This window comes from Chionomys nivalis, chromosome 7 (assembly GCF_950005125.1).
Source record: "Chionomys nivalis chromosome 7, mChiNiv1.1, whole genome shotgun sequence".
Taxonomy (NCBI): Eukaryota; Metazoa; Chordata; class Mammalia; order Rodentia; family Cricetidae; genus Chionomys; species Chionomys nivalis.
The window spans coordinates 82271768-82294851 of NC_080092.1; the positions used below are offsets into that span (position 1 = coordinate 82271768).

The 23084-nt window shown below is 54.0% G+C and overlaps 1 protein-coding gene across 6 annotated transcripts; it reads right to left on the reverse strand.

The window, feature by feature from the left end:
* Positions 1-1014: 1014 nt before the first annotated feature.
* Positions 1015-14347, reverse strand: Ubtf (upstream binding transcription factor). 6 transcript variants are annotated; one of them, XM_057774339.1, is made up of 21 exons: positions 14226-14347; positions 11244-11368; positions 9806-9981; positions 9256-9339; positions 9019-9174; positions 6850-6914; positions 6469-6589; positions 6018-6128; positions 5536-5669; positions 5255-5396; positions 4958-4999; positions 4752-4865; positions 4499-4654; positions 3998-4153; positions 3800-3910; positions 3291-3379; positions 3001-3190; positions 2249-2296; positions 2092-2163; positions 1858-2001; positions 1015-1777 (listed from the first exon to the last, which is right to left on the reverse strand). In XM_057774339.1, exons 2-21 carry the CDS (start codon positions 11299-11301, stop codon positions 1652-1654), a joined length of 2295 nt encoding a protein of 764 aa, XP_057630322.1. In that variant the 5' UTR covers positions 11302-11368; positions 14226-14347; the 3' UTR covers positions 1015-1651. The 6 variants fall into 6 exon arrangements, with proteins under 6 accessions (XP_057630322.1, XP_057630319.1, XP_057630318.1 ...); XM_057774336.1 differs by lacking the exon at positions 14226-14347 and adding an exon at positions 13761-13946; XM_057774335.1 differs by lacking the exon at positions 14226-14347 and adding an exon at positions 12475-12608.
* Between the last annotated feature and the right edge of the window lie 8737 nt (positions 14348-23084).

The following is a 23084-nucleotide window of genomic DNA, read 5'->3' on the forward strand; positions in this document are numbered from 1 at the left end:
AAGGACATGGGATTCTTTGAAGCCCTCTCAGGAACTTAAAACCCTGGCACTGATTTTTAGCACAAGGACAGTGTGTGTGTAGGGTGGTATCACTCTCCAGGAGTCTTCACAACAGTCTAGGCCTTCAAGGGGGGCTGGCAGCTGGGCTGCAGCCCCACATTTTCTGTGGAGAGCCTACTTCCCACCCCTGGCTTTCATTCAAGAGGCAAAAGACGGGGCAGCACAAAACCCAATAGCATCAACAAAACCAGTTCTGGCCAACTTAGTCAAAGTGAAAATCTCCATGGTGAGGGGACTCTGCTTATGAAGAGTCCAGGGACTAACCCCAAGGGTTAGAGGGCCAGTTGCTGAAAGCACCTTCTGCAGCCCCTTCCCCCAGATACAGGGGTGGAGGCAGGAGGGGAGGGTAGACCTGAGAAATCAAAGGAAATGGGGGTGGCCAGAAGACATGAGGGAAGGCAGTTAAGACAAGTAGGTAAAAAGATCTCAGGACGTTTCCTGAATCCCCAGGGACACCCCCAGATGAGCCAGGAGACCTTTACTACTAAAGGGAAGCTTTAAGGCTCATACCATTGTCTGCCCCTTCCCACTTTCCTGCTGGACAGCACAGACTGCAGCAGCTCAGAGATACACGACCCTGGCAGAGGCAAACTGGTGTAGGAAGCATCAGGTGGTTTCCATGCCCTCTACAATGGACCCAGAGAGCCACCACAGTGGAAGACTGCAGGGAGGGGCAGCCTTGGACTGTTCCTGTCAGGGTCACCATCTCCCAGGCCTTTATCAACCCTTTATCCAGATTCAAACATGGAGGTGGGTTCTCTCTTACAGACACACAAATGCACTCAGGCACACTTCCTTATCCACAGGTGCATCCATGCTACAGCAAGCACACAACAGGCGCGCGCGCACACACACAGTCTCACAGTCTATATATCAAGACCGTTTTTAAGTCTCAACCCATCCAACCCCGAGCCCTCCCATTCCCAGAAATGACAACAGAGACGGTAGCCGAGATCGGTAGGAAACGTCTCGTTGACAGCTCAGCGCTTAAAAAAAAAATATATACACATATATAAAAAACACTCTGCCCCTCCCCCATGAACGGGTCCAGGCAGCTCTTTCCTGCAGGGGCAGGGGAGAGGGGCATGGACACTGCCCACTTTCTTGAAGGCAGCACCCTTCTTTCCCTCCAGTTCAATGTGGGAGTTCAGGCGGCAAGCCCCTCTGGGAAGGAAAGGCTCCCCTGAACATCCACCTTGGTGCAGGCTGCAGGTGTGGAGGCCTCACCAAACTCTTCAGGACACGCTCCCACCCCCAAACTCCCTGGTCCATTGTCCACGTCAGCACTGCAAGTGCGGAAGGGGGATGGGGTGGGTCGGTCCAATGCTGGCTCAGTCTGATGGTTGCTGTCCCTGGAGAACCCCTGGAGCTGATGGCTCCAAGACTGCAGAGTCCTAGCCTGGGCTCATGCAGCCTCCTACCCCCACTGATTTTTTTTTAAAAAAAAAAAAAGAAAAAAGGAAGAAAGAAAGAAAGTGGGGGAGGCTGAGGGGACAGGGGACAGAACACAGGGAGAGACAAAGGTGGTCAGTTGGGGAGGGAGCTCTGCAGTGGCTCTCCTTGGCTGCCTGCCCAGGGTGGGGGGTGAGCCTTAGTTGGAGTCAGAGTCTGAGGAGTCCCCTGAAGAGGAAGAGCTGGAGCTGCTGCCCTCAGACTCATTGTCTTCATCCTCGTCGTCATCCTCGTCGTCATCGTCGTCCTCATCGTCATCCTCGTTCTGGAGAATAAGAACCCACAGTCACCGGGTAGCCCCCCTTCCGGCCCATGATCCCCCCTTCCACCATGCTGTCTACGCACCTCATCTCCATCCTCGCTCTCGTCTTCGCTGCTAGACTCAGAAGAGTCCCCTCCATCCTCGGAGGAGTCCCCATTCTCATCATCTTCCTCTTCCTCCTCGTCATCGTCGTCATCCTCCTCCTCGTCCTCCTCATCCTCCGACTCCTGGGAAGTGGAGACACATGAGTGGCAGATGACCTCCACCTCACCAGACCCCGCCCTGCGGACACCGCCCATCCTGAAGGGACTCCTTACCGACTTAGACTGCAGGGTGGTCCGGCTGGACTTAGGATTTGGGCCTCGAAGCTTAGTCATGTTCTTACGTTTCTACCAGAAAGGATGGAAATACGGCACAGTGAGTTCCAGCTCCCACAGAGTCTCCCCAACCCACCGCCACCCCCACTCCACTCACATTGGAGATGTACTCTTTGTATGCTGCACGGTCCTGGGGAGACAGGCTCTGGAGGGAAGAGCTGAGAGTCAGAGATCCCTAGACTACTGCTGGCTACACACACCCCAGGTAGAGCACTCATGTTCCATCAGCTACCTTTAGGCTCAGCTTCCCCAAACCTCGGTCCCTGCAGAGAGCTCACAGGGGCTCAGAGCAGTTCCTGATTCTGTCACAAGCGCCTTTCTCTGAGTCATCCTGAACTCGACAGCCAGCTTCCTATCAATTTTCCCCAACTGCTATGCCCAAATCGTAGCTCCACACTCAGGACCTCCTAAACCCCAGAGTTTCCCCCATGACTCACGAGGCCTAGCACCAGCCCCACCTGGACCCTGGTCTTTGAGTCACTGGTGAGATGACGCAGAATGACAAAATTCTAGAACGCTTAATTTCCGCCATCTCTCCGGGTCTTTGGTCAGCCTATCTGAGTGACAGACAGGCAATTTTCCTTACTGCACAAATCTGACTGCTCCAAGTAGTGGAGAAACAGAGACTGACAGCCTGGTCAGGGCTTACAAGTCCACTGTCCCTGGCTAGGAGGGAGGAACTGCAGCCGATTTGGATTTTCTACTAACTAGGTAAGTTGGCAAGTTACTTAATGCCTTGGCTTCCTTAGCTTTAAAAGTACCAGTGCCCACTGCCCTGAAGGATTTCTGAGTCACCAAAGGAACCATGAATGAGGACCAGCCTGTATGATGCCGCCCGTTCCCTCTCACCTTGACCCAGAGATCCAAGTGCACCTTGTACTGTTTCTGCTGCTCCTCGGCCAGCTTTTTATAGTGCTCCTTCTGGCTCTGGGAGATGCGCTGCCAGCGGCTGCCAATCTCTACCATGCGGTCCTTCAGTGGCAGGTGATTCAGCTCCCCGTTGGACAGCAGCTCCTGGGAGAACTTCTGGTAACCGTTCCTGCAGGGTGGGGTGACACAGGAATGCATGGTCCAGGTCCTAGGTGAGTCACCTTTCTGACCCATCTTCACGCCAGGACAGGCGTTAGCCTCAGGCTTACATGGGAGGTTTCTTGGGCTCCCCCTGGAACTTCATCTTCTTGGAAGAGTTCGGAGCAGCTGGAGGGGCCCGCATCTCACTTAACTCCCTCTGTGGAGACATGGAAAGGTCACATTCACCCCCACATGCCCCACCCATTGTCATCACGCCTTTGCTGGCTTTTTTACATGCTGAGAAGGGGACAAACTGCCTGGAATGGACTCGCAATCCCAACATGCCAGAGATTAACGCAAGAAGACCCAGAGTTGGTGGCTAGTCTGGAATCCATAGTTAGACTCTCCCTGAAGCAACCACCTGCCAAGTTAGCACATCAAGAGGTCCATTTCAAAATGTTTTCTGAACTAAGCTTATGTCCCCTAGGAAGCACTTTAAGAGGCTAGCACCTTGACTCTCACCTAGCCTGTGACAGGGTGAAGGTTAAGAGACTGGCCCAACCGAATCTGGAACCTTGCACTTCCGGCCCAGCACCTATTTATTTACACGGAGCCAAGTTGCTCAGCCCCTTCTCACCTCATATCGTTTTTGGTCTTCTGCTGCCTTCTTAATCCACATCAGCTTCTCCTTCTTTTCCATGTTGTTCCATGTCATCTCCATGGCCTTCAAGGCTTTCACCCGGTCATTCTAAGGTACAAACGAAGAACATCAGCTGTGGAAGGGGTCCTGTTGCTACTGGCGGCTACAAACCAATCCTTTCAAACTCCCTGCTACCTTGAAGCGAGCCAGATAATCTCCGATGACACTCTGCTGCCAGATTTCCTCAGCTCTCTTGGGTGACTCAGGCAGCTTGCCCCGCTCTTCACGCTCTCCACCTGGCTTCCTCTCAGACTGGGCCTTCAGAGCAGCCTCTCGGGCCTTATATTTAGCCTATAGGAAAGGCAGCTGGCGTCAGCATGCGAACCACCCCTAGGGGGCGCGCTAAGCCCATCAAGCAGTTGCAGTTGACTCCGCCTAAGAAGGCGGGGCCGGCAGAGGTGAGGGCGGGGCCGGCAGAGACTAGAGGCAGCACTAATGTCCTGCAGACTCCGCCCCACCCATGGGGCTGCTCTCCAAGGGAGAGGACAACCCCAGCTGACAGCTTCCCGCCTTCCTGCTCAGGGGCACGTGAGTGATTCACACAGGGTGCGAGCGTTGTGGCCCTAACTGCAAGCACGGGGAAGTGGCCCAGGAGGCCCCTAGGGGAGACTGGTGCCAGACTCTCCAAGGCCCGACCTTCTTCTTCTCGGACAAGTCGTTCCACATGCGGGCCAGCAGGCGGGTAAGCTCGCTTTCTGAGAGCTCAGGCCGCTCCTCCTGTAGCTGCCGGCGCTTCTCCTCTGAGAAAATGAACATGGCAGACACAGGCCGCTTGGGCTTTTCAGAGCCGCCCTAGAAGATGGATGGGATGGAGAGGGTCAGAGGTAGTTACCAGGAGCCTCGCGTGGGCAAGTGGCTCCACCCTATGTGGCTGGCATGTGGCACATACCTTGCCACCTTCCTGAGAAGGCTTCTTAGAGGCTGGACTGGTGGTCTGCTTCTTATTGATGTTCAACATCTTTTCCTCCCCGAGGACCCGCTGCTGTTCCTCCTCGGGCAAGCTCTGAGCAGGAAGGAGAAGGGCGCGGGCTGTGGCAGGCAGGTTCAGACTAGGACTGCCTGCCAAACTCGCCCTCTGTCCCCCATGCCACTCACCTCCAGGAACCGCAGCAGTTCTACCTCATAATCTTTCTTTTTCTAGGAAAATAAGGGGACTCAGTCAGTTGGGGACCCTCAGCAGGCTCCTAGGGACTGGGTGTAACCTTCTCTCCCCCAAAGATGGTAGACAAAAAGCCTGAGCTGTCTGCTTTTACAGATGCAGATGTTACACACTGCCAAGTTGGAAGCAGGTGGCCAAGGCACATGTGACCAACGAGTAACAGCCTGGCTGTTTGTGGGGCAAATCTCACGCTTAAAACCAACCAAGACAGGAGCCAAAGATCAGAGTGGTACCTGGTCGCACTTCTTGTGATATGCATCCTTTTCCTTCTGGGAGAGCAGCTTCCACTGCTGGCTGCATAGCACCATGCGCTCCGTGCTGGGCACATCCTTCATGTTGGCCATGAGCTCTGCACAGTACAAGGAGTAGCTGTTCCTATTTAATCCAGAAGAAGGCACGACCATGAGCAAGTGGGCAACAGGCTTCCTAGCTGCCCAACCTGGGTTCAAGTTCTTCAAAGGCCCAGCTCCCTGGCTGCCCACTCGCCCTCCCACCCACCCAGGGCAGTGCTCACGGAGGTGGCTTGGTGGGTCGCCCATCAAACTTGTCCTTGAGCTGGCGTTCGGCCTTGGTGAGGGTAGATTTGGTGATTCCTTCCTCGCTGATGTTAAGCTCGGGGTGCTTCTGTATATAATCACGCATAATCTCCTGCAGAGTGAGAGGCAGGGGAGTGGAGGGTAACGGAGTATGGGGTTAGCTGGGACACGATAAGGGGGAGAGCCGCTGGGGAAGGGAGGCAGGGTGCAAAGCTGGGGATGGCCGTGTATGTCTGTGTGTCTGCTGTGTCATTTGCAGTACGGTACCCTGCTCTGCCCTAGCCTGAGATCTCTCCGTGGGGTGGGGGTCATGAGACGGTAGGGGCAGAGGTGAGGGGCCCCAAAGGGCCCCTCCCTCAACAGAGGGTCAGGGAATGACTGCCACCTGCAGAATGCGGTAGCACCAGAGGGCAGAGGCTCGTGAAGAGCCGGATGGGGAGGAGCGCAGCGGAAGCCTAACCTCGTACTCCTTCCGCTGCTCCAGGGCCTTATGAATCCATTTCAGCCTCTTTTTGTCCGAGAGCTGAGACCACTGCTTCCCCAGGGAGTCCTTCACCTCCTTCGTAGTGGCCTGCAAACCAAAAGCCGTCAGACACACACAGGCAGCCAGGGGCAGGGGAGGGGGGTGAGGGGCACAGAGGCCCCGCCCCCCTCAGGCCACAGGAGGTCACACAAGTGTCCACCACAGGCCAGGAGGGTAAAGTGGAGAGGCTGGGATCTGCCTTGGTGCAAGGGGCAGGCTCACACACACACTCATTCGTACGCCAGCTGGCCCAGGCCCTGTCCATGCAACCCCCCCTGGGGAGGGGCCTCCTCTCCTGCTCCCCTGCACCATACCCAGCCACCAGGCGCGGCTCCCCCCTAGCCACCGCCATGTGCCCTCCACCCCTACCCTTTGGCCAGACACTCACATCCGGCCGCACTTTGAGATACACCTTCTTCTCATGGGTATACCACAGTTGCTGGGGAGTTTTGGGCTTCTCAGGGATGTCCGACTTCTTGGCATTCTGGATAAGGTCAGGGTGATCCTCCCTAGCCAGGGGACCAGAGCAAGGGTCAGCAGGGGCGCTGCTAAGGCAGACCCCAGCTAGCTGTCCAACCCAAGCTTTCTTTCTAGGCCTCCTGCCGGAGCTTAGTGGAAGTTAGTGGCTGGCAGCCTGTTCCTGCCCCTGAACCTGACACTAACAAGTCTACACAAGACTTCCATGTTTTGTAGATGGTTAGCTCTCGTCTCCAGCCAGTATAGTTTTATCCTACCACACCCAGTGCCCCATGGCCCTCCTCTGCCTTACCTGAATCGGGCCAGGTTTCGCTCGAACTCCTGTTTCTCCCTCTGGAAGTCCTGAATATATTTCATCTGAGGGGAGGAGGGGATGGGGTCATCCAGGACCCAAGGGCTATTTCACCCAGAGCTAGAGAAGCCACCCTCCTGACTGCCTTGCCTTCTGCTAAGGTTTGGAGGTATGGTGTCTCTGCCCTCAGTGAGTCGAACTCACGCTAGGCCTGGTGATGAATAACCAGACAGGGATTTACAGGGGTCTTCCTGACACCCAATTTCCATCCTACTCTCTTAAGATAAAATGTCCCAGAAGCCAGGGGACACGGTATCACCACTGGGTGGACAGTAGCAAGCTAGGACTACACACCCCTTCCTCTAACACCACAGAACCCTTCTCGCTGTTGCTCCCTCTTCCCACCCTGTGGCAGCTGATGTCAGTCTATCCCCTCCAAGATGCCTAATAGCACCAGGGAGGCTAAATTCTGCTTCTAAGGTAGGCGAGGATAGAGTTGAAGGTGTACAAAATGAATTATTGCAATTTAAGTCCCACCCCAATGTCCTGAGTTTGAAGGTTCCCGCCCACATCAGCTGTGGGTCTCCAGTATTCCTCATATTCATGGTCATCAAGCCTGACTGCCTCTGGTCCCTTCCTCTAGGCTCCCCCAGAACTCTCCTTTTCCACCTTTCCTCTGGCATCCTGCATCCTGGTTCCCATGTAACAGACATTTCTTCCTTCCTTCCTCCCTGTATTCTGGAGGCTCAACCCAACCAGACCCCTCCTTGTAAGAGGAACCAGGTGCAAGGAGGCAGCTCATTCTGAAGGCTCACACCCAACCAGACCCCTTCTTGTAAGAGGAACCAGGTGCAAGGAGGCAGCTCATTTCCCCATGCTTCCCAATGAAGCCCTGGCGTAACCTCAGTCCTCCTCAGACAAGGCATGTCTGGGTTCTGGCTCACCCTCTACACCCCAAACAGGAGCAGAGTAGTAGAGTGACTTACCTGAAGCCCCGACACAGCCAGTTGGCAACAGGCAGGAGACCCAAACGGGTACGCTCATGCTAATGCTTTTCCCACTTAGGTTCTCTGAACCCCCTGACCCTGTTTCTTAGCCCCTCCCTCCCATCCCTTGGGGGTTTGGTGGCATGTGTAGTCACTGACCCAAGTCCTCACCCACAGGGTCAACTGTATCTCTGGCAGTTCTTGCCATCCCTTGGCTTGGGTATGGGTCACCGACAGTGGCTTTTATCCATCCAAGCCTATTCCATTTCGGATTCAACAATAAGGGTGCACAAGCACTTAGCCAGAGTGTGCAGAAAAATGGCTAATCAGTATGTTGGCTGGTGCCATTTGGGGGGCTTGATACCCACAACTTTCTGTCCTTCGTCCACCAGTGTGCATTTTTTCCCTACACCTTCCGGCTTCTCACTGACGTCTCTCGTCTCACTGCCCACCATCTCCTCTTGGTGTTCAATGCTCTCCATCCTATTATTCTGTGAACTCTTTGTTGTTTAGAGTTCTTCTGCCTTCCAGAGAGCCTGAGCTGTCTTTGGCTTTAACTGCCAGGAGGTTTGGACAAGGACAACTTCCGACCCAAAAGTGAAATGTCCCTGATAATCTAATCAGAGGTCCATTTCTGTAGGGAACAGCCTGAGGCAAGGAAGAAAGACCGTGACCTTGTACGTGGGAAGCAAGCTCACTCCAGTGACTATGGCAGGAGGGCACTGGAGGGGTCAGAGGCTCCAAATGCAAGTGGCAAGACCCAGGATACTCAGCATTCCTGCGCCCCACAGACACGGGACAATCCACCAATCAATCCAATGCCCTTTCCTGCAGCCTCTTGGATAGTTAAGCAGAGAACGGCTGCACACACTGCCAGGGAGGATGCTTCAGTGTGACTGCTCAAAACACAGCACCGATGGCTGCGGGGTACACGATCATCCTGAGTGCCTTCCAGGTCTTCCCCTTTAACGGGGCCTGTCTGACCTTATGTGGGCCTAGGAGGCGACAGATAACCACGGCCAGCCTCTACACACACTCGGCTCTGCTGTATTAGCCATCCACACCCAATGTCGAGTCCCTTTGTCTAAGGCCTAGGCCTACCCCAGTGACCTACCCAAACCATCAGCTGCTCTCACCTGAAAGCAACTCTGCCCTCCCCCCATATGAACTTCCCTCCCCCCACCTTCTTCTTCTCTGGAAGCTCCTTGTATTTCTTAGATAGAATCTTGGTCAGGTCCAGGTTGCTCATCTCAGGGTGGAGTTTCGCATATTTGGCCCGTTTCTCCATGAAGAAGCGGAAATAAGGTGTGAGAGGCTTCTTTGGGAAATCTGGGTGTTTCTGCAACAATAAAAAACCTGAGGTTAGACACCAACCATTCTTTAGACTCGGACACCTGGGCTTTTCCTCCTGGCAACTCACCTTGAGTTTTTTGCCTTTGTAAGGATTTTTAACATGTTCCTGAGCATCAAGAATCAATTCCGTCAGTGTACGGAACTTCCTCACCTGAAGGAAGAGAAAAGAAATTGGGAAATGCCACTTCCACAGCGCAGGCTTCTCTTCCAATCCCTCACCAGAGTGAGTTCACTAAATGAGACAACCTCTGACCCAGAGGCACTAACTCGTGCCCACTGCAGAGGTCCAAGCAGCGAGGATGCACCCAAGGGCAGTCACAACAAGAGGGACTGATTCAGTGTAGCTTCCGTGGCTGTACCACCTTCCACCCCTTAGACTGGTGTGGGCCATAGAAGCCTAAGGCAGTAAGTATTCAAGGCTACCGAGAAAGAAGTGAGTGCTAGGCTGTTGCTGGCAGCCAGGTACAAATCAGAGCTGACAAATGAACACCTTCTGTCCACTATGACAGGTTTACTCCACTTTCCCCATTTCTCCTGATTCAAAAACCAAACAAACAAGGAACAGAGATAAAAGCATAATGCATATTCATGTGTCAAAAGTAGGAATCAGTTGTTACCTCATTTGAGATCTCCACCCATTTGAGCTTGCACATGTCTCCCGAGAAATCCTTAAAAGCCACCTTTTCCCAGTCCATATGCGACTCTGTGGTTTTGAACTTGGAGCTATCGTTGGATGGAAGGTTGTTCTTCATGCACTCCAGCAAAGTCAGCATATCTTCCTGGGACCAGCGGTCTGGTGAAGTAAGGGAAGTCACCACACTGGCTCATGCCATTCTCTTCATGTCCTTCCTCCCAAAGCCCCCGGTTGCTTTTCATCTGAACTAGTGCATCTTTCCTTAGACCTGGCTCAGCCCCGAAACCTGTGGCCATACATGATTAGGGCAGGAGCCCTGGACCAGATACCACCATACTTAGCTACACTGGATATCATGTCTGGCTTACTCAAAACTATCATTTCTAACACGCTCGGTTGCTATGGGCCTCTTTTCATTTTACAAGATGGAGTGACACTATTGTGATTTGGGGGTCCTATGGGTAAACGGCTCATCAGAAAGGGAAGGAAGGAGGGGAGGTAACGTTCATATTCTAGGTCATGTTTTAGGTGGGTACCACAAGCATGCAAGGTCTGAGTTGGGGTGTGGATAATAAGGTACCCCATGAAGATGTCTCTCCAGCACTACTGGAGACTAACATTAAAAGACACTCTCAGTCCCTTTAATTCCAACATCAGAACCACACACAACAGCTCTGAGAAAAGGCATTCAGGCGGGTAGAATTCTCAAGGCCTTGCTCCCTAGAGAACCCCAGAATTCCAAGTTGCCATCACAGCCCAACTCCTCAGCAAAAGGGCATCTCGGGCCAATTGTTTTCAGCTGCTGAAGTGCAGCCTTGCCACAGCTCGGAGCCTCTCTGGAGAGTAGCTGCCCTGGAAGCTGAGCTGGGGGAATCCATGACCAGGATGCAAAGGAGCTCTTGATTTTCATTTGCATCCAGTAACCTGGGCCAGGGTTTCAGCAGGAGTCACATGGACCCATAATCCTCTTCCCTAACGTCTCACAAGCATTGCCAGATGCTCGGCTTCACAGACATTACACCGACAGCGGCGGCTGGGGCTACCCATCTATAGTTTGTTCGTCTGTATGCCTTGGGGTCCTAAACCACTGAACTACCCTAGCCCTTTCTTCCTTCTACCTGCCCGACAGGCATCTTCTCTTCTTCTAACGTGAGGGTATAATATATGAGGCTAACTGGGAACTGACCTACATGGATCTTCCCTGCCCCTCACTCGAGCACAGCAGAAGGTAAATAACATAGAAACTCCAGAGTAAGTAATCTGGATTTATTTCAGTCAAACCCAGAACTGACAGGATCTCGACTCTGTAAAATTCAGACCCTCTCCCAGTTCACAGACCGCAGCACAGAGGAACCTTAGAAGCTAGTGAGTTCGTGTGAGAAAAATCAAGTTTAAAGAGGGCACAAGCTAGGGACCCCTACCTTGGCCTTTGGGGGCGGCCATTTCCAGGTCTGTGGGACAGTCTGCTTCTCCGTTCATTCTCCAGCTGTCCAGCCACCTCCTCGGTCGCGCTGGCCGGGCAACCCGGGGTCAAAGCCACCTCACCCTTTCGAAGAGATACAAAACCCACTCAGGTAGGAAGAGAGGAGAGAGACTTTCTATCCCACCCCCTCCCACAGGGAGGGGGCATAGGTCCACACTCTCAGCGAGACCCAACCAGGAGGCTCACAGACTTCATCGGTGGGTGCAGGAGTGAGCCCCTCTCCTCCCTACTCCAGCCCCCAGACCCTGCAGCCCGACTGCGCCGCATGCGCCCTCCCCTGCCCACGCGAGACTGCTCCCAGCTCCCGCGTGCAGCTAGCGCCCGCCCTCCGGCCTCCTTCCCCCGGCCCAGCACCCCCCCAAAATTTTTTCTTCCTCCTCCTCCCCCTCGATGAGCGCCCGCCCCGGGGAGGCCCCAGGCTGGAGGGCGGGGGAGGAAGGGCGGGTAAAGGGCGCGCGCGGGCACGAAAGCGGGCGCGCGCATCAGTCTCCTCCTCCCGCTTCCCCCCGGCCGGTTCCCCCCGCCTCCGCAACCCGGCGGGGACCCGGACGCAGCGCAGCCGCCGCCAGCCCGGGAGCGTAGCGGCCGCACCGCCCCCGGGGAACAGATCCGGATTCCCGCTGCTCCCCCCCCCCCCTTCCAACCTCCCAACGCGGTCGCCGCCCGTCCGGGCAGGCGAGCTGCCGACGAGAAGCGGCCTAGCCTGTCCCCCGCCCCCGAGCCACCCACCAGGGCCAGAGAAGCCGCCACCGCCCAGCTATCCCGACGCGCACGGAAGATGCCCGGCGCAGAGGCGAGACCGCGGCGGGAACGGCCGCCTCCTCCCCGAGCCTGCGGCCCAGCCCTGCCGGCGCCCCCGCCCCGGCCTCCGGGGAGCCGAGCCAAGCAGAGGGCGGGAGGACGGCGGCCGCGAGGCGGGGGCGCTGCGCTCACCGGCCCCGCCGCCCCCTCCGGCGGCCGGCGAGAACTGCGCCTGTCGACCGGCCGGCCGAAGAAGCGCGGGCTCCTCCAACTGGGGCCTCGCTTCCTGCCCTTCCCACCCCCGGTTTTCGGCGCCCTTCCCCGTGTCCCGGTCAGCTCGACTACAGTCTTCCCCGGTACCGCCGCCCGGCGTCGCGGCTCGCTCTCTAGCCCAGGCCCCGGCGCACGTCCTCCGCCGCCTCGGTTACCCGGCGCAGCGCGGCCTCTGAGCTCCCCGCTCCGGCGGCTCCCTTCCCGGCTCTGAGCTCGGCGCCCTCCCCCGCTCGGCCGGGCACAGCCGCAACTCCCTCCCGCGGCGGCAGCGGCTCCTCCTCCGGGCGCGGCGGCGGCGGCGCTGGGGCGGCGGCTGCTGCTGCTGTGGCGGCGGCGGCTGTGGCTGCTGCCTGCTGCTCCTCGCGGCGAAAAGCACAAAGCACAGCGCCCTCCGCCTGCAGGCAGCCCGCCCGCCGCCCGCCCGCCGGCCCCGGCCTCAGCTCGCACACCCCCCGCCGCCGCAGCAGCCTCCGCCGCCGGAGCGGGGAGGAGGAGGGAGGAGGAGGAGCGGGAGGGGGGGCGGGAGAAGCGGGGCAGCGAGCGCGTCCTTCCCCGTAGAGCGCACACCGACCCCCGGGGAGCGAGCGCCAGCCCGCCCGCCTCGCCGGCTCCGCTCCCTCCCACAGCCTGCCCGGGCGGGCTCCGCGGGGGGCAGCTGGGAGGAGGGGCGGGCGCTGGGGGGACCCGGGCGGCCGAGGCGGAGGCAAGGAAGGAGGGGAGGGGGGTGGTTGTAGTGGCGGCGGCGGCTGCCGCTGCTGCTGCCGCCGGGGAAGGGGGGGGGCCGGGGCAGGGAGACACGCAGCCGCCCGGATGGCGGCGGGGCTGCGAGCCTAGGCGGGCAGACAAGCAGGCGGTGAGAGCGACCTCGCCAGCCCCGCGGGGGAACTAGCAGGCTTGGCCGGCGCGGGAGGGAGGGCCGAGGTGCGGCGGTGGAGAGGGAGTACAGAGGGGTGGCCGGCGAGCCTCGCGGGTGCCGGCAGCCGTGCTCTAGAGCTCTCTTCCAGGCTCTCCGAGCTTAGGCTCGGTCTTCCGGGCCAGCTCTCATCTGCTCCCTTTCGTCTCCCGCCTCGGCGAGCGAGTGCTCGCCCACCCTGGTCTCCGGAGCGCGGCGACCAGCTTTGAGCTCACGCTCGCCGATCGCGGTGCCAGGTTTCGGCGCCTACCTCCCGGTCCCCTTATCGCCGAGCGGAACTCTTGGAACTTAAAAAAATATACTGCGAGTCCCTTAAAAAAAAAATAACAAAAAGCCCCAAATCCCTCTTGTTCCGCACAGCCGGGAAAACAGCCTGGAGCGGCTGGCTCCGGCAGCGCCAGGGAGCCGGTTCAGTCCAGCCCGGCGTGACTCCCCTAGGCCTGCCCCGGGCGCGTGGAGCCCGGAGATTGGCGCCGCCGGAGAGCAACCCCTTTCCCCCGAAATCCGCCGCGCCGAAGGCCCACTTACCGATCGTGTGGGTGCTAGTGAGGGCCGGGGGGACCTGGCACTCCGGCGGGCGGAAGAGCGGAGTCGCAGCTCCGCAGCTGCCGACGCCGGGGCAGCGAGTCTCCAGACAAAGCCCGAGATGGCGATGCGGAGCGACGGCTAATGGCGAGCCCCACGCGCCGCGCTCCGCCCGCCCCGCTCCGCCCGCCCGCCCGCCTCGGCGCAGCGCAGCGCCGCTTCGAGCGCTCGCCCGTCAGAGCCGCCTTGGCGCCGCCGCCTCCCGGGCCGCCCCGGCCTCGCCTGGCCCCTCCGCCTCCTCCGGGTGGCTCAGCCTCACCCCTTCCCTCCCACCGCTCTGGGGGCTGCACGAAAATTTTAAAAAAGGAATAAGAAAAATTCCTTTTTTTCTTTTTTCCCCCTTCTTCAAGGCAGAGGTTTTCCGGTGTTAGGTTTTTTTTTTTTTTCCCTTCCTCGGCTCGCACTCACCTGCGGGGCCGTCGGCAGGGCTGGGGGCGGGGGTGCGCGGGGCTGGAGCCGCCGAGCGCGGGTTGAAAGCTAGCCAAGCTCTGCAGCGCCCGACCCGGGCGTGTACGCCGCCGCCAGTCCCCGCAGAGAAATCGTCCTCCTACCCCCGCCTCCATCGCTCTGCGTTTCTCTTCCAATCAGCCGGTCGCTTGGCGGCTCCTCCAGTCTCCGGCCAAGCCAGCTGCCTAGAGCGAGCTCTGCTCCATCTGCTCGCCCGACTCCTCGCTCCCCTGCCGGGGCGGGCGAGGCAGCTTGAAGCCGGAGGGGGATCTGTGAGGGATTCTGCCTGTTCTCTCGCTCCCATTGCTCCATCCCCGCTCTCTCCTGCCTCCTTCTCTCCTGCGTTTTTCCAACTCTTCCCCTGTCGCCACTGGTGTGTGTCTGAGTGTGTGCGCAGGTTTTGTTTTTTTCTTTATTGCTCTGCTTTTGCAACCCTGAAGCTAAAGCGGGGTGGGGGCGATGGGGGTGTTACAAAGATGAAAAAATAAAGACGCTCCTAGGTTTGCAACACATCGAAATACCGGGGGAAACACCCCGCCTCGTTCGATCTCGATGCCCCGCGAGGGCCTTCCGGGTTTCAGAGCGAGTCTTTCGTTGTTCTCGATGCCCCCCATCTTCAACGGCCTTAGGATCGAAGGAGTTAGCAAAAAGTTCTCCCCTGGGTCGTAGGAGACTGTCAGTGGGAGTTGGGAAGATTTTAAGACGCAGCGGAGCGGAGTGGCCATCCGTTCTATCCCGGCTTCCGTAACTAGGCCGCGGCCCGGGTGGGGGTTTAGAGCAAAATCCCGGCGCGTTTGTGCGAAGGAGCTGGAAGGGGGAAAATCATAACCGGGAGCGGAGCTTCGTGCGTCTACCCTTGGTCTCTGCCTCCAGTCGCCTGCTAGCTCCCCCTTCAATTTTTTTTCCTCTCCTTTAATTTCTTCCAACTCCACCTTTGTTGTTACCAGCGTCACGCCTGGATCAGCCAATCCCCTCCTCGCAATCAGCTTGTCAAAAAGGCTCGGCCAGCCCTGAGAAAGCAGGCCGCGGGCGCTGCCCCCTCCCCGGCGGCGGTGGGGAGCCGGGTAGAGAGCTCGGCACCCCAGTCCTAGGGCAGGAGGTGCCACCCGGGCACCGGCGTAAGAACCTCCCGCATTCCGCCATCCAGCAAATCTGAGGAGGAAAGGCCTGGGCGTGTACGACTTTCTGGTCTCGCACCGCCAACGGCTATTAGTGGGCTTCGCCTCCCCTGCTCAGCTGAAGGGTTGTCAGGATTAGACCCAGGGAGGGAGAAGGCGATGTGAAGGACGCCCGCTTCCACTAGGCCAGCCCACGCATGGTTTGTGCCATCGCTCCCCGGGCAACGCCATTGCTCCTGGCTCCTGTGCTCCTGCCACAATAACACTGCTGTTGTCACATCGCAGCCAGCTGGGTCGCACTGTCTCTTTGGGCTATTCCTTGGCACACTGCCTTCTCCTTCCTCACAGTTTCGCTGCTGGTGTAATTCCTCTTGTCTCCTGGGGGAAATGAGACTCGCAGGACTTCCACGTCCCATTTCTGCCACGTTTCATGAATCGAAGTGTATCGAAGTCTGATGTGGCCGGCTTGGAGGCAAAGGATGTAGGAGAGGCAGACTGATAATAGTTAATGAAGTTTAGGCTTCAAGGCCCCTTGCCTGGAAGGTCTACCGATGGGTCTGTTCCCAAATTATTTTAATATTTTATTTTTTAATAAAAAGTCTTCCTCCATTTAATCCCAGCACTCGGGAGGCAGAGGCAGGCGGATCTCTGTGAGTTCGAGGCCAGCCTGGTCTACAGAGCTAGTTCCAGGACAGGCTCCAAAGCCACAGAGAAACCCTGTCTCGGGGGAAAAAAAAAAAAAAAGTCTTGTTCCAGGCCAGGCAGTGGTGGCGCACGCCTTTAATCCCAGCACTCGGGAGACAGAGGTAGGTGGATCTTTGTGAGTTCGAGGCCCTCCTGGTCTGTAAGAGCTAGTTCCAGGTCAGATAGGGCTGTTACACAGAGAAACCCTGTCTCAAAATAAATAAATAAATAAAAGTCTTCCTCCCAAATTGTACATTTAGAGGCCCACCAGCCCAGCTCTGCCTTCGGAATATGCACTAGGCATTTTGTATGGGATCAAGCCATCTCCTGCTACACTAAAAAAAGCAAAGCACGGAATGTACTTACCTATTTTGGCAAGGGCAGCGTAAAAGGTATAGAATTAAAGGGCCCAGGTGTCAGCCTTGATGGTCCGCACCTTTAGTCTCAGCACTTGAGAGACAGGTGGATCATTGTGAGTTTAGGGCCAGCCTGGATTACACAGAGCTTTCTAGAAAAGCCAGGGTTGCTCACTTCCTTTTCCCAGTCCCACCTTTTGTTTTGTTTTTGCTTTTTGAGGCAGGGTTTCTCTGACTAGCCTTGGCTGTCCTGGAACTCTGTAGATCAGGCTGGCCTCAAACTCACAGAGATCCACCTGCCTCTGCCTCCCTAGTGCTGGGATTAAAGGCCTGTGCCATCACTGCCTGGTCCACCCCACCTTAATACTGTGTGGGTTTGGACAAATTCCGCCCTAACCAGATCCCAATCTTAGAATGAGGATCTGCTTCCTCATCAGGGATTGGAAGGTTAAGTGAGATGTTGTAAGTCAAACTATACATCTCTCCATATATGGTACTGCCCACAATTAAAGCCAGAGAAACACGCCCCAATAATGTCCAAATATTCCATGGACAGATCTGGAGTGCAGGTATTCTGGCTTCTTGCCCTGAGCTTCTTGGCTGAACCAAGGGGCTTTTCGGTAACATGCTTTGGAATAAAACGGGATGAACATGAATCATAAGGATTATTATTATTGGTTCCTTGGGCAGCAAAAATCGTGGCTGGCACCTTTCCCACTTGGAAACCATTTGGCTTTTTTACCTCTGTTGAGTTTCTGATGAGGTCAGGAGTCCACGGTTTGGGCTGCAGGCCACAGAGGGAAAGAATCTGCCCTCAGCCCTTATTCTCCACACCTTTCCCTCCCAGCTTTCCTGCTTTCTGGTATTTGCCTTGAAGCAGAGCTTTGACATTCCATAACCCCAGCCTGGGCTAGTGACAAAGCAGCCTGCTGGCTGCACAGCCCAAACACAGGCTCAGAGTTCCTTGAATACTTGGAAGCAAAATGTAGTAGTTCAGTTGTTGTACAAAGAAAAAAAACTTTTTAAAATAAGATTTATTGGCCGGGTGGTGGTGGCGCACGCCTTTAATCCCAGCACTCGGGAGGCAGAGGCAGGTGGATCTCTGTGAGTTCGAGACCAGCCTGGTCTACAAGAGCTAGTTCCAGGACAGGCTCCAAAACCACAGAGAAACCCTGTCTCGAAAAACAAAAAAAAAAATAAAAAATAATAATAAAATAAGATTTATTCCTGGCCGTGGTGGCACAGGCCTTTAACCCCAGCACTGAGGCAGAGGCAGGCAGATCTCTGTTAGTTCAAGGCCAGCCTGGTCTACGAGAGCTAGTTCCAGGATAGCTAGGGCTGTTACACAGAGAAACACTGTCTCAAAAAACCAAAAAGAAAAAAAAATATTTTTATTTATGTGTATGTATATCTATAGGAGTGTATGCCATCAGACAAGGGTGTTGGGTCCCTTGAACCTGGAGTTACAGGTGCCATGTAAAGATACGTTGTGGGATGTTAGGTCACACTGTGAGACTGCATTAAAAAACATGGATTGGGGGGGAGCGGGCCCAGTAACTAGTTGATAGGAAATTAGCCATAGAGAAGCCTGAGGAGTCAGAAATGTGGATAGAGAGACTAATAGGAAGGAATAGGGAGAGGCTGAGAGTTTCAAGTTCATTTTTGTTTTTTGTTTTTTTTTTTTGTTGTTTTTTTTTTTTGTTTTTTTTTTTTGAGACAGGGTTTCTCTGTGGTTTTGGAGCCTGTCCTGGAACTAGCTCTGTAGACCAGGCTGGTCTCGAACTCACAGAGATCCGCCTGCCTCTGCCTCCCAAGTGCTGGGATTAAAGGCATGCGCCACCACCGCCCGGCTTGTTTTTTTGTTTTGTTTCAGGTTTTTTTTTTTTGTTGTTGTTGTTTTAAGGCAGGGTTTCTCTGTATAGCTTTGGGTCCTCTTCTGGCACTCTGTAGACCAGGCTGGCCTCGAACTCACAGGGATCCTCCTGCCTCTGCCTCCCGAGTGCTGGGATCCAATTTCTTTTCTTTTTTTTTTTTTCTTTTCTTTTTTTTTTTTTTTTGGATTTTCGAGACAGGGTTTCTCAGTAGCTTTTGGTTCCTGTCCCAGAACTAGCTCTTGTAGACCATGCTGGCCTCGAACTCACAGAGATCCGCCTGCCTCTGCCTCCCGAGTGCTGGGGTTAAAGGCGTGCGCCACCACTGCCCGGCTCCAAGTACAGGGATTAAAGGCATGCACCACCACCTGTTTTTGTTTTTGCTTTGTTGTTTTCTCCTTTGGGACACGAGAGAAACTTCTCTTGCTAGGGCTCTGGCCAAAAAGGTCAGTTGATTGCTTCTCAGCTTTTCTGATCTGGCAGGTTTTCACCCCAGCATCTGACTCACTGGTAAACAAAATGATAGAGACTTAGTTAAAGCCTACATTTGGCAGCCTCAGAAATCCTGGAAATCCTGCCAAGTCGCAGTCTGAACAGTGGGGTGCTGGCTTCAGGACTGAGGGCACAAGCAGTAGTTAAAATATAAGTAGATTCAAGTGAGACTGCTAAGTCTGCAGAAAAAAGACATACATATTATGTAAAAATATATATAATGTCGGATCTCTGTGAGTTCGAGACCAGCCTGGTCTACAGAGCTAGTTCCAGGACAGGCTCCAAAGCCACAGAGAAACCCTGTTTCGAAAAACAAAAAAAAAAAAAAAAAAAAATATATATATATATATATATATATATATAATGTAACCATCAATCAGGTCAAAATATTATTTCCAGTATCTAGCAAGCTCACTCAGCCAGTATTCTCCAAATGTCCGCCACATTCTGTGTTCTATCTCCATAGATCATAGTTTGGTAGATTGCATAGTATTCCATTGCATAAATTATCACAATTTGTGGGACGCGGTGGCACACACCTTTAATCCTAGCACTCCGGAGGCAGAAGCAGGCGGATCTCTGTGAGTTCAAGGCCAGCCTGGTCTATAGAGTGAGTTCCAGGACTGCTAGGGCTACCAGAGAAACCCTGTCTCGAAAAACAAAGCAAAACAAAACAAAACAAAAAAAAAACCTCCTTAGTACTGGGATTAAAATACCACCACCCTGGCTGTCAATTTTTTATTATTACAGTTTTTTTTATTGGTTCTTTGGGAGTTTCACATCATGTATCTCAATCCCACTCATTCCCCAGTCCTTCCATGTTTGCCCTCCACCCTTGTAGCCTCCTCCCCAATAAAGAAAATTTTTAAAAAGGAAAAATAATTTTTAAAAAGAGTAAAGAAAGAAGAGTTCAACTCCTCCGTCTTTTCCACCTCTCTGTCATATATCATCTGTCCTAGTGGCCTTGGTAGCTTCCGAGTGTCACAGAGTAGACCTTTGGCAGTTTTACTTGCAAAATGTTCATTGCAATGAGTTGTTGATCTGGTTCAAGGCCCCTGGTTTCTGGTACCCATCAGGACTGGACTGTCACTGAGACTTCTCTGGGATGTCCATCTGTTAGCACAGTCCTGGAGCTCCTGTGGCAGTAGTCCACAGGACCAGTCCCTTCCTGCTCTCCAGGGGGCATAGAGGGGATATTGGGGTGGACCAACTCAAAGCCCTGGCTGTGGGCCTGGATGGTAATTGAATTTGTCAGCCTGGGCCTCTCCATGGCCTCCCCCCTCCCCAGGAGAGGGTCAGGGCCAACTCTCCTGCACAGATGATGAGGGGCGGGGACAGCTTTTCCAGGTGCAGCATCAGTTCTCTTGTGGCAGTCATCCAGACAAGAGGACAGCTCTCCTGAGCCCCCAACTCTGGGGCCAGTTTCCTGCTGAGGTGGCCAGTGGGTGGCGGGACCAGCTCTCCAGTGTCAGGCTGCTGGGGCCAGTTCTTCCATGGCCCCTGATGGAAACGTGGGCCGTGGACATCATCACAGACCCTGGCTGCTTCAGTAGGGCAATGGACCCAGCTCAGGCAGTGATACAAGCCACTCAGATCAGACCAGTATAGCGCTGGTGGCGCTGTGAAGTGTGTGTGAGGGAAGAACCCAACCCCCAAACAACCCCTTTCCTTTATAAAGTTACTTAAACTGTGGTATTTGTTGCTAAAAAGAGAAAACAACAAGGCCGGGCGTTGGTGGCACACGCCTTTAATCCCAGCACTCGGGAGGCAGAGGCAGGCGGATCTCTGTGAGTTCGAGGCCAGTCTGGTCTACAAAGCTAGTTCCAGGACAGGCTCCAAAGCCACAGAGAAACCCTGTCTCAAAAAACAAAAAACAAACAAACAAACAAAAAACAAAAAAAAAATGAGGAGGGGAGGAGGAGTCAGTGGGTAGATAGATAACAGTCGAATCATATAGGCACCGGAGGTCAGGAAATCTCAAGATCTAGAGTGACCCAGGAGAATTACAGTGTAGTTCTAGTCCAGGTCCGGAGACCTAAGAATCAGGAGAGACAAGGATGAAAATTCTAGTATGGGGCTGGTGTAGCTCAGTGGTGGAGCACGGGCTCAGCATGCCTACGACTTAAATTCAGTCCCAAGGACTAGGAAAAGGAAGGCAGGACAAATACTGGGCTTTCCCAGCCTTGTGACCCACACAGAAGCATCTATTCTTACTAGATCTCTAGCTTTTCAGCTTCTAGACTTTGTCCAAAACCTCCTTTTCTCCCTTCCTCCCTACCTCCCTTTCTCTAATCTTTTGTTCAACTGATTATATGGGAGCCAACATTAGGGAGGGTGATCTGTTTGGACCAGCTATGTTAATCTTATCCAGAGACCCTCTTACAGACACAACCAAAATGTTTGGTCAAATCAATAGACACTTTGTGATCTAATTAAGCTGAAACATAAAATCCAGCATCACATATAATAAATGCATGCCTTTGAAGTTTTAAAAAATTCTGCGTGTGTGTCTGAGGGGTGCCGTGTGTGTGTGTGAATGTGAAAGTTTAAAAGTCGTGTGTAAATGTCCAGGGTGTGGGAGGGTGCTGCTGTTTCTCTGTGTGTGTGTGTGTGTGTGTGTGTGTAAGTGTCCAAGGAGTTTGAGGGTGTGAAATCCCTTGGCGCTGGAATTACATCCAGTTGTGAGCTTGTGAGCTTCCCAACATGGGTGCTGGAAACTGAACTCGGGAACTCTGGAAAAGAAATGCTTGCTGTTAACTGCTGAACCACCTCTGCACTCTGAGGGTTTTGTTTTGTTTTAGACAAGGTCGCTTGAAATCTCTTTTTCTGTAACGAAGGTTAGCCTTGGACTACCGTTCTTCCTGTCTCTTGTCTCTTAAACTGTGGAGTTGCAGTATGTATTGCCAAATTCAGTTGATATTACAAAAAAGAAAAGAAAAAGAAGTGTGTTTAACTTCATAAGAAACTGCAGGGGCTGGAGAGATGGCTCCCCAGAACCCACGTGGTGGCTAATGTCTGTAGGGCCCAGCCACGAGGCCTGAGTCTCAGCAGTTTACCGTAAGACAATACCTGGTTCCAAAAAAAGACCACAAACTGGGATCACCCAAGGCACTACCCGGGAACAGACCCGTGGAAGGAAATTCCTAACATTCCGACCTTGTAGATAGGATCACCTGCCAGCACACACCCATCACTCCTCCTCCCCCACTTCTAGACAAACGTCAGCCAATCAGAGGTACCGAACCTTAGAAATCCCTCACCTCCACCTTTGCTATTTTACAAACCCAACCTTAGCTGCTCAGGGCATCTCTAATTGTGCCAATACACTGGACACACGGAGAGTCCCAGTTCGAACTTGAATAAGAATAAAGACTCTTTGCTTTTACTTACAGGACTCAGTCTCCTAGTTGGTTTTGGGGTGGGGAATAACTCTGTGATCTGGGCATAACAATGACCTTCTGTAATTCCATTTTCAGAGGATCTGACTCTGACAAGACCAGCTCTCAGTAGACCAGAGGAACTGGCGAGGAGGTGTGGTGTGGTAAAACTGCACGCAGGAGTTATCTGAGGGGTCAAAACTCAATTCTTACCAAGTTGCCGTAAGGCTAAGAACCTCCAGGGGTATTAAGGCTGAGTAAGGCAGCCATAGGCTCCCAAAAGTCAGTAAATGAGTCTGAGACAGCCTGCCCTTTTCTGAATAGAAATGGAGGATCAGTGGGGGTGGGGGTGGGCAGATGGAGGTGGGAGGGAAGGAGGAAGGAGGGGAAACTGTGGCCAGGATGTAAAATTAATTAATTAATTAATTAAAAAGAATTCTTTACTTTATTATTCTCTTTCTGCTTCGGATCTGTTCTTTCCCTGGCAAGTTCTACCCTGTTGCCTTCTTCCTCTTCCCAGTTGTAATCTCTCTCTATTTCTTATTTTTCTCTTGTCCCTTTTACACCTTCTAAGACAAAAATTTCTACGCCAGAAAAGATTACTGGGCGGTGATGTGGTGGTGCACACCTTTAATCCTAGCACTTGGGAGGCAGAGGTAGGCGGATCTCTGAGTTTGAGGCCAGCCTGGTCTACAGAGTGAGTTCCAGGATAGGCTCCAAAGCTAGACAGAAACCCTGTCTCGAAAAACCAAAAAGAAAAAAAAAATCACAAATCTAAACATATATGTGTGTGTGTGTAATATATATATAAAACAATATATATATAACACATATATAAAACAATCAGTCATTTCTACTTTAATTTCCTCAGAGTGCACACCCACTCATCAACATTATTTTATTAAATCATACCAGGAAGCTG